We start from the raw sequence: 16,074 nt of genomic DNA on the forward strand, positions 1-16,074 counted from the left end.
ATGTTTGGTGTAGTGAGTCTGTCAGGTCTGAGGTGAGAGCTGTTTGCAAAGAACGGGGACACTTTGCCAAGGGGTCTCTGTGTCACAAGTAGTGCACAGGGAACCCCAAGCTGGGTTGCAGATCAAGTGTGAGATGCATTGGTTGAGCTCAGGGAACATCTAAGTTTGTAAAGTATCTACCTCTGCTATGCTTTGCTCAAACCAGTATTGCGTTAGTGTCTCACTTTTATGAGCTCAAAATTTCACCCACAATATTTTTCATAATAGAAAATTAATCATGTGCAATTCCTTCACTTGTGTGCAGTTGCTGCCCTTATAATCACTAAAGTCCTTGATTGATGAAGTGTTAATAACCTCTATTTAGTAACTGTGTCTGATTTTTCTGGCCAGTTCCAGGGGTTGAAATAGTGGTATTTGGCAAAACCACATAGCTCATTTACCACATCTAAACTTTACCTGCTTCTCTCATAGATACAGTGTTCAGCTGTGGCACTCATGGCTTGTCCACAGATGTCAGGGTAGTTACCTGCTGTGGTGGTGATTGCCATGCAGGTGTTCTGTTCGCTTCACATTTGAGCAGTGAACAGAACTAGGCAGATGGGGAAAAAAAAGCCATTGTGTGGCAACCAAGCCTAGTGAAATCTCTGATTAGTTCTGAGATTTCACCATGTATGGGACAAGGAGAAAGGCTCAGCATATGTCTCTGATAGACAAACTAAAGGGAATACTCAGAAGCTGATACATTGTCTTTCTGTCTTTCACACAGGTGGGCAATAATTCCCATGATGTACCCAGCGTCCTACCTGTTCAATGTCCCTAGCACTGCCTACGTTGCATTATCTTGTCTTAATCTCTTCATTGGTATCAACAGCAGTGCCATTACATTTATCCTGGAGTTGTTCGAAAATAACCCAGTAAGCAATGCTTTCATGGAAACCTTGATTTAAAGAGTTGTGCCAAGACAGCATACTGCACGTAAGGTGTTCCAGCCTAGCATGTGGTGGGTGACCATCTGTAGTAATTGTGTTTTCCCCCTCTGCTGACCTTTCTGGGAGTGAGTGAGTAGGGAAGACACTACTGGCTGTATGAGGACTTGGAGGGTGGAGAGCTCTGAATGGAACCAAAGGAACCAAATGAAGTGGGGGTAGGCACAGTTGACTTGCTGAGCTACCAGCCACACACACAAACGAGTGACAGTGAAGTGCTTTAGATCAAGGAGAAAAAATCCATATTGTGCCACTACCAGGAGCCAGCTTTTTCCTCAGAGTGGTACACGTGGTGATATAGTGCTTTTGCTTGGCCTGGAAGAGATGCAGGTTTTGGTTCAGCTGCTTCATGATTTCAAGAGCCAGCTTTATCATGCCCTCTGGCACTGTTATCTATCCATTCTCCTGTGTATTTTCAAAAATCATGTGTGTGCTCCTTCACAACTTCCTGGTGTGATAACATGACAATACAATCCAGCGCTGCTCAGCTTGGGGGTGCAACAGGCCAATGTTATGTTACTTCTGAGACCGATTCGTTCCCAGATTATGCCCGTCCTTTTATAGTTATACTCCTGGCATTAAAGACATCATAACCAGTGAGCAAAAATCTTTCTGTTCAAGAGTCCCTGTCCCAGTTTATAATGGATGGGGACAGAACTACACATTGCCTACAGTACATACAATAATATTTCAGTGTGAAGAAGGTGAAGAAAACATTTCTTTTCTCACTGGCATTTTTTTCTACATAAAACTCCCTGTTAATTTGCTTCATTTGCTAGAGTCATCCTACTACAAACGATACCCCTCTGTTCTATTTTGCAAATCTTTGGTGCATAGACTGATAGACACTAACATTATCTCTGTCTTCAGAGCAGAGAAGACCTAATTTCACTGATATGACAGAGAACTGAGCATTCATTTCACTGTTTTCTTAAAGAAAATGCTCTAAGATGCCTGGGTTTCACTCCATGTGTGATATTATTTCTGTATGTTAGTCTTTGCAGAAATTCAATAATACATTGAAAAATATGCTGATAATCTTCCCACATTTCTGCCTGGGCCGTGGACTCATTGACCTAGCTATGAACCAAGCAGTGACAGATGTCTATGCCAGGTTTGGTAAGTAATAGCTAGCAACTTCAAGGGATGTTTTGAAACCAATGCTGGGCATGTCATACCAGGGCTAAGATATATAAGTGTTGGAATTGGAGGACTGGTGGCTGTTTCTCAAATTTCCAACTTTTTCATGTCTGTGTGTGTCATGAATAGTCAGAACAAAAGTTCAGCCCTTCTAAAGGAGTTGCAATACACCAACACAACTTTAAGTGCTGCATGGGATATGGCCTATACCAGTAGCCTGTGTCCTAAGTGAAACCATTTCTACTGTACTTGGATTCTGATCTGCCTTCATTTTTTGCCCTTTCATGGTGGGTGGGTTTGGGAAGACAGAAACACTAACATCCTCTACCAGACTGCAGAGCTTTGAAGACTGGCACTGAAACTAATAGGTGAAGTCATTGCTCTCCTGGCAGTGAGCTACCTGATCCCCCTAGACAATCATAGCTGGGATATATATCTGCAATGTTAATTGCTGTCTGCTATTTTGATAGCCCTGGTACTAATTTTAAAAATGGCTGAATTTCTTTAAATGCCCCCATGTGGTGCTGTGGCTGCCTTTGATAAAAGAGAACTTCTTGCTGGAAAGGCAGTGATATATCAACACAAAGTTTATTAATTTTTACTGAGAAAGGAAAATTGCCACCAGAATACCCCATGCAAATGTAATCTGCCACTGGCCTCATATCTATGGAGACAGCATTCATTTTCGCTCCCACATATCAGTGCCTTTAGAATTTGGTTTTGAGTTTTCAATAAGAGTCTTTATTAGAGCACCCTGGAAAATTGCAGACATTGCCTGGTAATGATCACATAAATTACAGATTTGCATCTGAAGTTATTACACTAATGGGTTTTGTTCTGAGGAGCTGTGCTGTGTTTGGGCTATATTTCACTTTGCTTTCTCTTGATTTCACTCCAAAGGTGAGAAGCATGTCTTGAATCCATTCCAGTGGGATTTTGTTGGAAAGAACCTGGTTGCCATGGCAGTTGAAGGAGTTGTATACTTTGTTCTGAATCTCCTTATGCAGCGTCATCTGATCCCCACAAGATGGTATGTCCAAAAACCCTTGGACTCAGAGATAACAACAAACTTTCATACAAGCTTAACAAAATTAGTGTCTTAGTTATCCACTGTGATGCCTTTTCTCTCCTGGAAGTCTCACATTTGTGGTGGCTTTACAAGATTCACCCTATTTACTTTGGCATCATCCTTAGTCACTAGGGCTCTGATTCAGAGAAGCACTTAAGAATGTACTTAAGTCCCATTAACTTCATTACTTCTGTGGGATTTAAGTAGATGCTTATTTGCTCTCCTAAAACAGGAATGTTTTTCTGAATCAGAGTTTCAGGGTGAACTTATTGTATTAGATAAACTGTGGTAATTAGTCCACAAAGTGAACTTTTAAAGCTTTCAAGTGACTTAAATGCTGATGAGAGGTGCTGGCCAGAAAGTCCCATGGACTGCAGCCCTCTGTTTATGCACAGCTCAGTTACAGCATGGTCAGCAGCTTCCCACACTGCTTCTTAAAACTGCTCCACTCCCACCAGGGAGCTTCCTCCAGGGGTGAGAGTGTAATTCATTCTCAGATGTGATTGCCAGCAAGGATTCCAAAGGGTGCCGTTTATGAAGATATAGTCTCACATGACCAGTTTTCCATTAAGAACTGGACTGAGACCATCAGCTCTGTATATCTAGGGCACCAAACAGTAAAGGCTTTGACTGAACACTGAGTTGTGTCAGATTCAAACTACTGATGGAGGAGTGAACAGATCCATGTCCCATTGCAAACCCCCTTGATCCACCAAGACCCATGTGTTCACAGTACTTGGGGTTTAAGATTGAGAAGTCTCTTCAAATCCAAAAGTGCTCCAGCTAATGTCATATTATAAAACTAAGGTCTTTTCTCTTCCACTAGTCACATTTCCTGGCAATCATCTAACCATGATTTCAGGCTCTGCTATTGTAATTGTATTGTGCCCCATGCTATTCATATTTTTTTCAATTAATCTGTTGCATTTCTTTAGGTTTTCTGAGCCTGCTAAGTTGCCTATTAGTGATGAAGATGAGGATGTTGCAGAGGAAAGACAAAGAATTATGAATGGAGGAAACAAAACAGATATATTAACATTACAAGAACTGACCAAGGTAATATTTTGAGAATTCTAAAATGTATGTTCGCTTTAGTTGGAAACTCATCTGGGATGCAGTCTACTGACAGAATATTGTTCCAGAATGCACTTGAACAAGTGGACAATATAGTTTTCAAAATCAATAACATTTTTAAAGCAAGGTCTTCCACTTTTACTTGCCTACTGCCCTCTGATCAAACAAATCAAACCAAAGTCAGGGATTTTGATATAGAAAAGTCCAGTATGGACAGGACAAGCTTCCCTACTCACTCCTTGGCTAAAGTGCCTAAGCTACCTTTCACCCACCCACCCAACCTAACCCTATGCAAGATCTACCATCTCCCCTAGACCGTGATTCTCCACCTACCCCTTCATTATGGGCTGTTCGGTTTCCATTTGTGAATCCCAGTCTCCACTTCTCTCCCATTTAGCTGGTTTCACATTATAAGACTAGAAGACTCTCACGGGGTTGTCATAACTATAAAGGGAAGGGTAACAACCCTCCTGTATACAATACTATAAAATCCCTCCTGGCCAGAGGCACCAAAATCCTATGACCTGTAAAGGGTTAAGAAGCTCAGGTAACCTGGCTGACACCTGACCCAAAGGACCAATAAGGGGACAAGATACTTTCAAATCTGGGGGGTGGGGAGGGGAAGGCTTTTGTTTGTGCTCTGTGTTTTGGTGGTGTTCGCTCTTGGGACTAAGAGGGACCAGACATCAACCCATGTTCTTCAAATCTTTCTGAATAAGTCTCTCATATTTCAAACTTGTAAGTAACAGCCAGGCAAGGCGTATTAGTTTAATCTTTGTTTTCTCAACTTGTGAATTTTCCCTTTGCTAGAGGGAAGCGTATCCCTGTTTTGCTGTAACTTTGAAACGCTAGAGGGGGTTCCTCTGGGCTCTTTAAATCTGATTACCCTGTAAAGTTATTTTCCATCCTGATTTTACAGAGATGATTTTTACATTTTCTTTTTAATAAAATCCTTCTTTTAAGAACCTGACTGATTTTTCCATTGTCCAAAGACCCAGGGGTTTGGGTCTTTGATCACTTTGTAACCAATTGGTTAGGATATTATTCTCAAGCCTCTCCAGGAAAGGGGGTGTAAGGGCTTGGGGGGATATCTTGGGGGAAGAGGAAGTCCAAGTGGTTCTTTCCCTGTTTCTTGTTAAATCACGTGGTGGTGGCAGCATACCAGGTTTTAACCTAAGCTGGTAGAAATAAGCTTAGGGGGCTTTCATGCGGGTCCCCACATCTGTACCCTAGAGTTCAGAGTGGGGAAGGAACCCTGACAGGGGTATGTCTACATTGCAGTCGGGGTATGTGACTGCAGCACATGCATTGACATAAACAAACTAGCTTTAATCTAGCTAGCTCAGGTCCCGGAGCAATGAAGCCATGGCAGCATGGGCTTCAGTTTGGGCTGTACAAGCCCACCTGGGACCCTGGGTAATTATTCAGCCAGCCTGTGCTGAAGTCCAGCTAGCTCAAGTAAGTCTACATGTGTTGCGATCACACATCCTGGTGGCAGTGTAGACAGACCCTCTGTATGGTGCTAGCTAATCTTCTCTCCAAAGATTGAAAACATCTGCATGATGTTCTCAGCCCCTTGCCCCAGCCTGAGGAGCAGACATCAAGACATCATACCCATTGCTGTAGCCCTATGAATGGAAGTACTGCATCATTCCTCACAGTCTTAATTTACTTTATTGTTCTATCTTGTTTGGTACATCAGAGACATTTTGTTACAGTGAAGATTCTGGGAGCTACCGCCATACTGCCTAGAGCTGGACTAGCAGGTTAGATAAAGATGATAATGGGTAAAATGATTCCTAAATAGGGCAAATGTTTGACTCAGTGGAATGTTTGCACATTTTTTTAATTGTTCTAAGATTATATTTTATTCTTGTCAAGCATTTGCAGTCCCCTAACTCCAACATTAGTAAACTGTGAAGTTCAGAGGATTCTCTCTGCTGTAGATGTCTTGTAATAGGAATTTTTATTTCTTCTCTCATTCTAGATTTATGCAGGTAGACACAGGCCAGCAGTAGACAGACTCTGTGTTGGCGTTCGTCCGGGAGAGGTGGGTCGTTCAATAGCTCTAGATCACGCTTCATAGGTCAATTCATATTGTATGATCCCATTGATTTGCAAGTGGAAACACTTAAGAATGTGATCAATTTTATAATTTAGTGCTTTGGTCTCCTGGGAGTGAATGGAGCTGGCAAGACGACAACCTTCAAAATGCTGACTGGGGATACTGACGTGACATCTGGAGATGCTGTAGTGGCTGGCAACAGGTAAGCTCTTTAAAAACACCACAAGAGCCCAGTTACCAATTGATGTGTCCACATCACAGAAGCCATTGCTACAGCTGACACTCACTGGCAACCTGTGTTGACAGTCTCAGAAGATACAGAGGGTGTGGAGAAGTTCGTACTGCCCTTGCCCTTGCTGTACCTGTCCTGTGGATAAATAGAGGGCTTCACCCTGAATCAGATCAATTAAGAGTCCAGCAAAATGAAGCTGCCGTATTTGAGACGTTCCTAATTTCTTTTGCTCTGCTCTGTGGAGACAGCTGCTTGCAAGATCCTAGGGCAGTTTAGACTGAAAAATGAACAAAAACGGATACAGGAACTCACTGAATGTTTTTTGTTGTGTGATTGATTTTGTGTTACATTAATTAATCACAAATCTTCTAATTGCTAGAAATGAGACTCTGCAACAAAAATCAACCCGTTTTTGAGCTCCCCTAGGTATGGGGGTATTCAGATTCAGATAAGGATCGGCACCCTCTAACGTCTAGGTGTGTTTAGACCTGGGGGTTGGGACTTGGGGCCCATCTCTGGCGATTTCTAGCTGTTGCTTAAATTGCATTAGGGTGACACTGTGAATGGACATTTCATGATCTGGCAGTTTGAATGTTTCATTGTGCTGTAGAGATTTTTCTTTCCACGTGGAATGCCATAGCTCTTTATGAATATTTGATGTTTAACGCTTCGGCCCATACTGCAGACTGTAACTCACAAACGGCAGAGGCCGACAGTAACTCAGGCCACAAGAAATTATCTTTTATTTCACTTCTCTCTCCATTACCTCCCTACCCAGAAGCAATGTCAGCACTGTTTCCTACTTACGGACACTGGAGGATGCACTCTGAGATTAAACTGCCTGATTTGTTATCTAGAAATAAACACCATTAGCAAAATACAATTTGCTGAGTGGCTGCTTGAATAGTAGCTAACTTTACTTGCCTTTAAGTCAACTGATACAACATGATTTAACTGCAGCAGAAAAAACAGGGGAGGGGAAATGGCTTTACACCCTTAGTAGGGATGATTAGACTTTATTCACCACAATCCAGCCATCATACTGTAGAGCACCTGCTCTGCAGCTGAACATTTAGCAAGGTCTTACACTGTGAAATTAATGTTTAGGCTGGTTTCACTAATGAGGGCGATGTTGCCCCCACAGTAGAAAGGACGTCTGTTTCTCTATCCCAGACCTAGCTATTAGCATTTCTACAGTCTTTGCTTTTTCCTTCTTTCTCCAGTATATTGACCCACATCTCTAATGTCCATCAAAACATGGGCTACTGTCCACAGTTTGATGCTATTGATGACCTCCTCACAGGCCGGGAACACCTCCATCTCTATGCACGCCTGCGAGGGGTCCCTGCAGAGGAAATCGAGAGGGTACGAACAGTCTCTTCTTCATCAGCTTTCTTGGTTATGATAAATATTTTAGATGTTTGATTGGGCCCCTCTAATACCCAGGACAATAATTTTAAATTTGGCTTGACTTTCTGTGTCTTGAAATTCTGGGTGCAGTTCATGTCATTTGGACAGCTAAGTTCATGATTGCACCAGAAATCCTGGTACCTAATCATCCTGGAGGAATGAACTGAACCTGCAAAAGTGAGGGATTAAAAACAGAAACCCCTAAGGCTTTCTAAAATTGTGGAATGAAAACCAGATTCTAAAGGAAAACATTAGCATGTTGTGAAGAAGCAGAATTTCACCCATCATCACAACAGTTGTGCTCACTGATGGACTCACCCTAACTCCAGTTCTGAAATACATGTGCTAAAAGATGAGGTTTTGCTGTGGCTCTGCCTAGCAATGGCAAGTGTGCAGCTGTCACCAGCTGTGCATGCAGTTCACCATCTGCTGTGTGAAAGAAGAATGACTTCTCTCCCTCACAGGTTGCTGACTGGGGGATTCAGAAGCTGGATCTCCAGATGTATGCAGACCAGCTGGCAGGCACATACAGTGGTGGTAACAAGCGCAAACTCTCCACTGCCATTTCCCTAATAGGCTGCCCTCCTCTTGTTCTGCTAGTAAGTGTCACAGGAAAGTAGCTCTGTGATAATGCATTCTGTGTTAGCAATAAGGGGCTGATCCAGAGAGGTGCTGAGTGCCCTCAAGGCAATGGCACTCTCAATAGTTTGATTTCAGTGGGAGGCAGGGATGCTCAACACCTCATAGGATTCCTTTCCCTCCCCATACAAATCCAGGTTGTGTCTCAGAGCCACCTCTGCTTTTTAATGGAGAATGAACCAGAGAACAACCATTATGGTCAGAAGAACATACCTAGCTGTGTATGGGCCATACCTGACTGACAGTGCCATCAGCTGTACCCAGCAAAACAAAAGTGTGGGTGGAGTATAGCTAGTCTTTTCCATCAACAGCATTTTTGGAATAAAACATGCAAATAACATTTCAATTATTCCTTAAACTATAATGTTAGAGTATGTGACAGTGTGCCAGGCAAGAAAGGTTGAGTCAGCACTCTGTTCCCAGCAGCTCCAATCAAGCAAAGCAGACTGGAGCTGATTAAGTAGAGTTGTGCCTAATTTGTGGGTGGGGCAGGGCAGACAGGCTAATTAAGTCATTAGTCAGAGCCCACAAATAGACACAGGAAAGAAGTGGAAAGAGAGGAAGCAGGCATCTAGGGAAGGGAGAGGTTGCTCTCCCCTGCTTGATACAGGAGCTGTATATGTTATGAAGGGAATCCATTTGTAAATAAACTGCACAAGGTGTTGGACCAGCACAAGGGTCTCTGTGTAGTTGGTAGACCGGGACAGAGGCAGGAGCCAGGAGGCCCTGTTACAGAGTAACACAAGTTTCCAATTGTTTGTGTTCCCAGTAATGATTTAACTCAAATGCAATTACTGGCAATAAGTATGCTATTAGATTATATAGTAACACTTCAGTTTGCATGATAAAAGGGAGCATTGAGTGCTCTCTAATTACATGGTAGTCATGGGCAGTGGGTGATCCCCCGCTTTGGGGAGGCTGGCCCCGTTCCTTCCTCCCGAGGCCCTGCCCCACACACACCGGAGCCCCAACCCCCCTTAACAGGAAGAGCCCTGAGGGCTCCCCACCCCCTGTGACCGGAGGAGCCCTAGCCATATTGGGCCAAGCTGCCAGCCTGGCCCCAGCGCTGGCCTGAGTCCCCTTCCCCCAAGTGCAGGCCGAGCTGGTGCCCCCCCTCCCTCAGCCGAGCTGCCACCCCCCATCCCTCAGCCGAGCTGCCAGCCCCTCCGAGTGCTGGGCCACTGGTCCAGGCCGAGCGGAGCGCCGGCCCGGCCCCAGCACCGTGTGTTCATGATTTCCCCCACTGTCTGGGTGTCTGGCCTCAGTCAGGGGGTGGCCTAGTCCACTAACTTTTGGGCAAATGCCCAGGGCTGCAACCCCCACGTCCACCTTGCTGACCGGAATTTCTGGCGATACTTCTCCACGGATAGCCCCACCTGATGTAGGATGGCTGCCTTCACCACTTCATAATTCCTGGCCTGCTCTTCACTTAGGGCCATGCAGGCCGCTTGGGCTTTGCTGGCTTGGTAGGGAGCCAGTCGCAGGGCCCAGGTTGCCCTGTCCCATCCAGCCCCTTTGGCTACCTGCTCAAATGTGTCAGGTCATCTGTTGGGCCCATTTTACACAGCCCTAAGCCTGGCGCCCAAATGCCATCCCCTCCTTTGGGACTCCCCAATTTCTGCAGGAGCTGCTCCTGGATGCCGGCCTGCTCCCGAATGAAGTCCTGCAGGCTCTTTTGCTGTTCTGCCTGCCAAGTGAGCAAGGCCTGTCTCTCCAGCTGGTGGGCTTGCTCAATACTCTGCATTGCCTTCTGCACCACCACCATCTGCTGCTTGACCAGCCATTGCAGGGTCTCCTCCATCTCCGGGCTGCCAAACACTTGCACTGGCACGGAATCCCGGACAAGCCCCCATGTGCAACAGAGCGCGACAGGGCCCCTTTGGCTCCTGCCTCTGCTAGGTCCACAAAGTCACTCTGAAACCCCGGGGGTTAGTAACCACAGGTGCAGTTTATTCACAGGCTTGTTACCATCATGGTTTCACCATGTACAGTTGACCCTTCACTGTCAGAGGGAAGTGCTACCTCCCTGCTTCCACTCCCTGCCTTTTCCCTTTCTTTCTGCTCCCCCTTTGGCTTCCTTCCCCTGACGCTTTTATACAGTCCCAGGCTAATTAGGTGGCAGCTGTCTCTGCTTCCCCAATTAGAGCCAAGTTATCCCCAGCCAGCTCTAATTTATTCCCCTAAATGGGAGCTGGCACGACAGAGGGCTGAATCAGCAACCCTTTGCCCAGCACCCTGTCACACTGAGCTTTACACACTCTGCAGCCTGGCTTCTGAATAAGCTCTGTTCTGCTTACCACTGTACTGGCGCTTATGCTTTGGTGGTGGACGTATTACAAATGAGTCTGAGATCAAGACGTAAGACTCTGTACTGGCTGATTTTGAACCACTGGTGTCATGGTATGCACTGTCCACTGTAACATGCTCTGCTGGGTGCAATGCTCTTCCCGATAGCTGTGCCCCACACTGGGCACACTGTATTCCTAGCTGCATTTTACTATTAAAAAGACCAAACAAATTCAGTTTTAAGGAATCTCAAACTAACGCCTTGGACATGTGTTTTATTAAAATCTTTGACTGTAATTAATATTGTCCCTTCAGGATGAACCCACTACAGGGATGGACCCTCAGTCCCGACGCTTCTTATGGAACTCTATTGTCAGTGTGATCCGAGAAGGGCGAGCTGTAGTTCTGACCTCACACAGGTAATGCAAACCTTGCTTCTTACATTCAGCACTGGAGTCAAAGAAGGGCGGAAATCCTGCTCTAATCCTGAACCTGTGTTGTGTTCTCTGGTTTATCAGCATGGAAGAATGTGAAGCTCTCTGCACTCGTCTAGCCATAATGGTGAAGGGGACCTTCAAATGCCTGGGCACTATTCAACATTTAAAATACAGGTAAATTGAATGTTTGTATCCCGTGTTGTTAAAGAATTGTCTGGTGATTATGGGGACACTCTGCAGAGTACAAGTTTCAAATAATCTGTGATTATGCAGCCAGCCAGGTGTTATGTAACATAGGCGCTAGACCTGTGTTCATTTAAAAATAACACACTGCCCACCTTATGAGTGCAACCCTTTAATATGCAAGACTATTAAGTTAGGCCCCTTGATCCTCAAATCACCTGAGTATATTACAGACCAATTCTTCAGAATACACGTGGATTCTTCAGCATCCCAAAACAGTTCAATAGAGCTAGCTCTAGGTATCCCATTTCATGCATTTCTGCAGAGATGACCTGTAACTCTTGATGGTGGGCAGACACAATTTAAAGGTCCAGGGTGGGAGGAGGGCAACATGTGACTGCCCCATGTGTCACCTCGAGGCCCTTTCCCACTCCCCCTGCGCCTCCCACACCCGCTCCAAGCCAGCATTGCCTTCCCCCCCCCAGCTCCTTCGCCACTTATTTCTCCCATCACCGCCCTGCTGTGGGTGCGGCATGGGCCGGAGAAGGTTCTGGACGCCTGCTGCTGAGCAGGTAACTACAGCTGTGGGTGAGGAAGGAACAGGACTCAGAGGGCTTCCCTGCATCGCCTCTGGTGGAGCTGCGCTGCCAGCCCTGTCTCTCTTCCCTGCTCCGGGTGCCTCCGAGTGGAGCTCAGTAGGAGCGGTAGGTGCCGATGCCCTTCCCAGGCATGTCCCCCTCAGCGGCACTCAGCCCAACTCCCACCCTGGCAGAAATCTGGGGGGGCACATGACCCTGCATGGCCCCCACGTGTCACCTCTGCATTTCTGAATGTATAGCTAACTGCTGAGAACTGATTTCCCCCAATTGAATAGTAAAACCATGTCTTCATAAAACAACCAAACCCATGTGTGTTTCTCAGATTTGGAGATGGATATATTGTCACCATGAAAATTAAAGCACCTAAACCTGGGCTGTGTCCAGATCCAAGCCCAGCTGAGCATTTCATACAAGTCAACTTCCCAGGCAGTTTACAAAGAGAGAAACACTATAACATGCTGCAGTACCAGATTTGCTCCTCCTCCCTGGCCAGGATATTTCGGTTACTTATCTCCAACAAAGAAAACCTGAATATCGAAGAATATTCAGTCTCACAAACAACTTTGGATCAGGTGAGTAAGAAAGCAGTAAAGTCATCCATGAGAAAATCTGGCTGGCAAGGGAGAAGAAATGCCATGGGGATGTGGCAAAATCCAGAATAAGCTAGGGTCTATAACTGTCTTGACTGTCTGTTAAACCAACTTTTGAAGGGCTTTACCTTACATCCCTAACTCAGACAAAACTCTCAGTGCCCTCAGGTAAAAGTGCAGGATCAGACCTGTGCATACCCTGATACCCTGTGAAGCTACAGTGACAACTGATCCCAGAGGCAGGAGTGCACATGACCTGTTCCGTTAGGACCCCCCTTGGATTCTCAGTACAGAAATAGGAGTGGTAGTGAGCAGATCAGCCCAGATTCTGCTATTCAGAATGAGACTTGCTGAATTTGAAATAGCCGATTAGTTTTCTTCCATTTAGTTTTAATGAGATTTTGACTGCCTTGTGTCCCCAGAGGCCCTGCAGTACCCAATCAACTAATTGCGTACCTAGCCCTCCTCCTCAGAAGCCACTGATTTCCATACAGGAGCACTTCTATACTAAAAGCCAGCAACACGGGCCAGTGCTGTTGGCAGCACACACTGTCATTAGAGGGCATCACACCCAGCTGGCCGCCGTGGGTCTGTGCAGATGACACCTGCTATGCAGCTGTCATGGGGACTGCCAGCGGGTATATTCCCCGCACACCTGTGACTGCTCGTGACCTCTGCACAGTGCCTCTAGGATACTACATCTTCTCCCTTGCCCACCAGTGTGGTACATGTTCTATGCACCTTGCCCCTTACCTCAGCTGCCGTAAAGGTGGATTTGTACAGGATAAAGAAAAATGTGTGATGTCTACTGATGGGCAGTTTTCATTTCTGCACATACCTCTGGGTTCTGCTTCACACTTCTTGCCTACAGAGAAGCTGATGTGATGCAAGTGGCAGCAGTAGTTCCAACTGCCCGGCCTCCGGCGAGGCTGGTTATATTGATCTGTTCTCCTCTCGTAGGTATTTGTGAACTTTGCTAAGCAACAGATGGAGGATGAGGAAATTCCTTTACACCCTCGTGCAGCTGGAGCCAGTCGGGAGGTGAAGGTGTCCCCAGCTTTTCCTCGATAGGCAGCTGCATAGAACTCCCCTACAGCTGCTAACACTGAGAGCGTGTTAGCTCACAGGTGTGCCATATCACAGCTGTATGGAGAGTGAAGAAACTGCTCAGGGCGGTATTCAAATAAAGCTTTGTACCTTTCTGAGTACTGTGTTCACAACTGTCTAGCAACAAAAAACTTCTTCTGCCTTGGCTGGAGAAAGACATGAGGTACCCATTGAAAGGGTCAAAGGAGTGGAAGATGCTTGGTTTATAATAGAATCCTCCTGTCACACAAGGATCATTATATGCTGCAAAGAGAGAACTCTTTCTTCCTTGCTGACACATAAGAAAGCATTAAAGACAGTTTTTCTATGCTGGACCTTTAATATGGTAGTTTTTTAAAAAAACCTTCCAAATTAATTGCTACCAGTAGCATTGCACAGCTTCCCACTGCAGATCCAAAAACAGAGCGCTGCCACCTCAGAAATGGGCACCCACCTTCTTAAATGCAAAGGACTGTGTCAGGCCAGGACATAAGTGCTGACAGACAATACTCCTGCTCAGAGGTTGCCTCATTGTAATGTCAGGCAATTCCATTAGAGCTCCAGAGAATCATCAGGAATGGGAGAATCAACCCAAATCTCACACCCAAGCAGAACCCTTTTATATTTGAAAAAGCTTGGTGACTTTTGGTAATGAAAGTAAATACATGGCCCTTCGTTTCCTGGTTCCAGGAACTGAGGTGAAACTACCAAAAAGGTAGTGTTATTTTGTTTGTTTGTTTTAAAGTCTGTGTGCAATATTCATTATTTCTGATCTGGCCCAAAGTAGGAAGTATTGGCAATCTCACATGAGAAATTCTCATCTCTTGGTGGTCTAGGCTAACATCCAGGGCATGATACTGTCGCCAGCTGAAGTTAAATTTTCCCTCTGTGCAGCGCCTTCAGGGCTCAAGCCGGGATCTAAGTGTTGCTCAGGCCTTCTGCTGGCCATCTGTAGACAGGGGAATTTCAGTCTACGTGCAGTCCCCTCTGAAGTCAATGAGAAATGAGGCAACTGTGGCAGACAGGACCCCATCATTTTTGGAGGATTATATGACTGAACCATCAAACATTTTGAAGTTCACCCCTGACACCAGATTTGCCTCTAGCTCTCTTTCTGTTTCCCAGTCAAACTACCGGAGAATAGCAGAATGCAAAATCATTCATAATGATTTATTGCTTTGATTACTCATAGCACTAATCATTACATGCTTCTAAGCTATTCATCCAGTGGTAGAATTTGCTATGTAATAGTGAACTTGGATTTTGTTTTTGTTTTTTATCCAGTGGATGTAACTTTTTATTTGACACAAGACCATTTTGCTTTATATTTATATATAAACTATGAAACTTCTGCAACCAGCTATAATACATCATCTTTTGTTGCCATAATTATTTTGACAGAGTTCAAAATGTAGGCTTGAATTTATTGCATATTTTATCTTTACAAATAGTTGCAAAAATCTTTCTATAAGTCATTTCTAGGTAAATAAATCATCATGAAAAAACTTTATGTATGTTTTCTCTTTGTAGATACATTCTAAAATAGGTTCTTAAAAAAGTCATTGACAGGTTTTGCAGTAGTTTCTTGAATAGATTTATAGAAAAACTTACAAGTTAAACTGAACACCTTGTGGAAAACAAAACATAGAAAGTTCACTATGTAACTGATTCCTTCTCCCTGCTTTGCAAACAGGGACAGAAGTATCATTTTGAGGACTGTAGGTTAGTGCATTTGTTTACAAAGTACATTAAAAACTCTTCAGAAAACACTAACATAAAAACTCTAGGTAAAAGTTCTTTTTGGTATTGTAATGACTTGTTTTATGAAAACAGGCCAAACATCACAGCTACAGAAGGTACATCTTCAAAATCCAGTCAGCTAGCTGGTGAGCTATTCATTGATAAAGGAGTTTTCCTAACAGGGGATGTTCTATTCTATGACTTGTGATTTAAGGTTGACTTGTCAAAGTGTGTGTTCGGGCCAACTCAGGCATCTGAGCTATTGCTCACCTCTTTATTCTGAGTACTCCTATTTCCCTCCTTTGTAACGACTTCATTTCCCCATGAAGCACCTGTCCCCATAGCACTTTCTTTCCAGCAAGGGAAGGCAGCACACGCATCTACCTTTGAATCAGCTGACCTGATGATGACTCCAGAAATCAATGTGGTCAATCAGCACTTCTGTGGAATGCTGTTCCACAAGTTGGAGCTTCCCAGTGGCAAGGCTTCATTGTGATCCACAAAACCAACCAGGCCAGTACAGGAAGCTACAACTGTC

The 16,074-nt window shown here is 44.7% G+C and overlaps 1 protein-coding gene across 1 annotated transcript in view; it reads left to right on the forward strand.

Annotated features, from left to right (window-relative positions):
• Positions 1 to 13,838, forward strand: part of LOC113407202 (retinal-specific phospholipid-transporting ATPase ABCA4-like) — a 113,130-nt gene extending 99,292 nt beyond the window's left edge. The window contains exons 38-49 of the mRNA XM_026655362.1: positions 767 to 914; positions 1,982 to 2,105; positions 3,027 to 3,156; positions 4,131 to 4,251; positions 6,257 to 6,319; positions 6,430 to 6,536; positions 7,790 to 7,931; positions 8,441 to 8,575; positions 11,217 to 11,320; positions 11,420 to 11,512; positions 12,443 to 12,692; positions 13,671 to 13,838. Of these exons, the coding sequence (XP_026511147.1) occupies positions 767 to 914; positions 1,982 to 2,105; positions 3,027 to 3,156; positions 4,131 to 4,251; positions 6,257 to 6,319; positions 6,430 to 6,536; positions 7,790 to 7,931; positions 8,441 to 8,575; positions 11,217 to 11,320; positions 11,420 to 11,512; positions 12,443 to 12,692; positions 13,671 to 13,781 (1,528 nt within the window). The 3' untranslated portion in view covers positions 13,782 to 13,838. The remainder of the gene's footprint in view (positions 1 to 766; positions 915 to 1,981; positions 2,106 to 3,026; positions 3,157 to 4,130; positions 4,252 to 6,256; positions 6,320 to 6,429; positions 6,537 to 7,789; positions 7,932 to 8,440; positions 8,576 to 11,216; positions 11,321 to 11,419; positions 11,513 to 12,442; positions 12,693 to 13,670) is intronic.
• The last annotated feature ends 2,236 nt before the right edge of the window (positions 13,839 to 16,074 follow it).

Source organism: Terrapene carolina, unplaced genomic scaffold, assembly GCF_002925995.2.
Source record: "Terrapene carolina triunguis isolate 2854851 unplaced genomic scaffold, T_m_triunguis-2.0 Scaffold210, whole genome shotgun sequence".
In the NCBI taxonomy this organism is placed as follows: domain Eukaryota; kingdom Metazoa; phylum Chordata; order Testudines; family Emydidae; genus Terrapene; species Terrapene triunguis.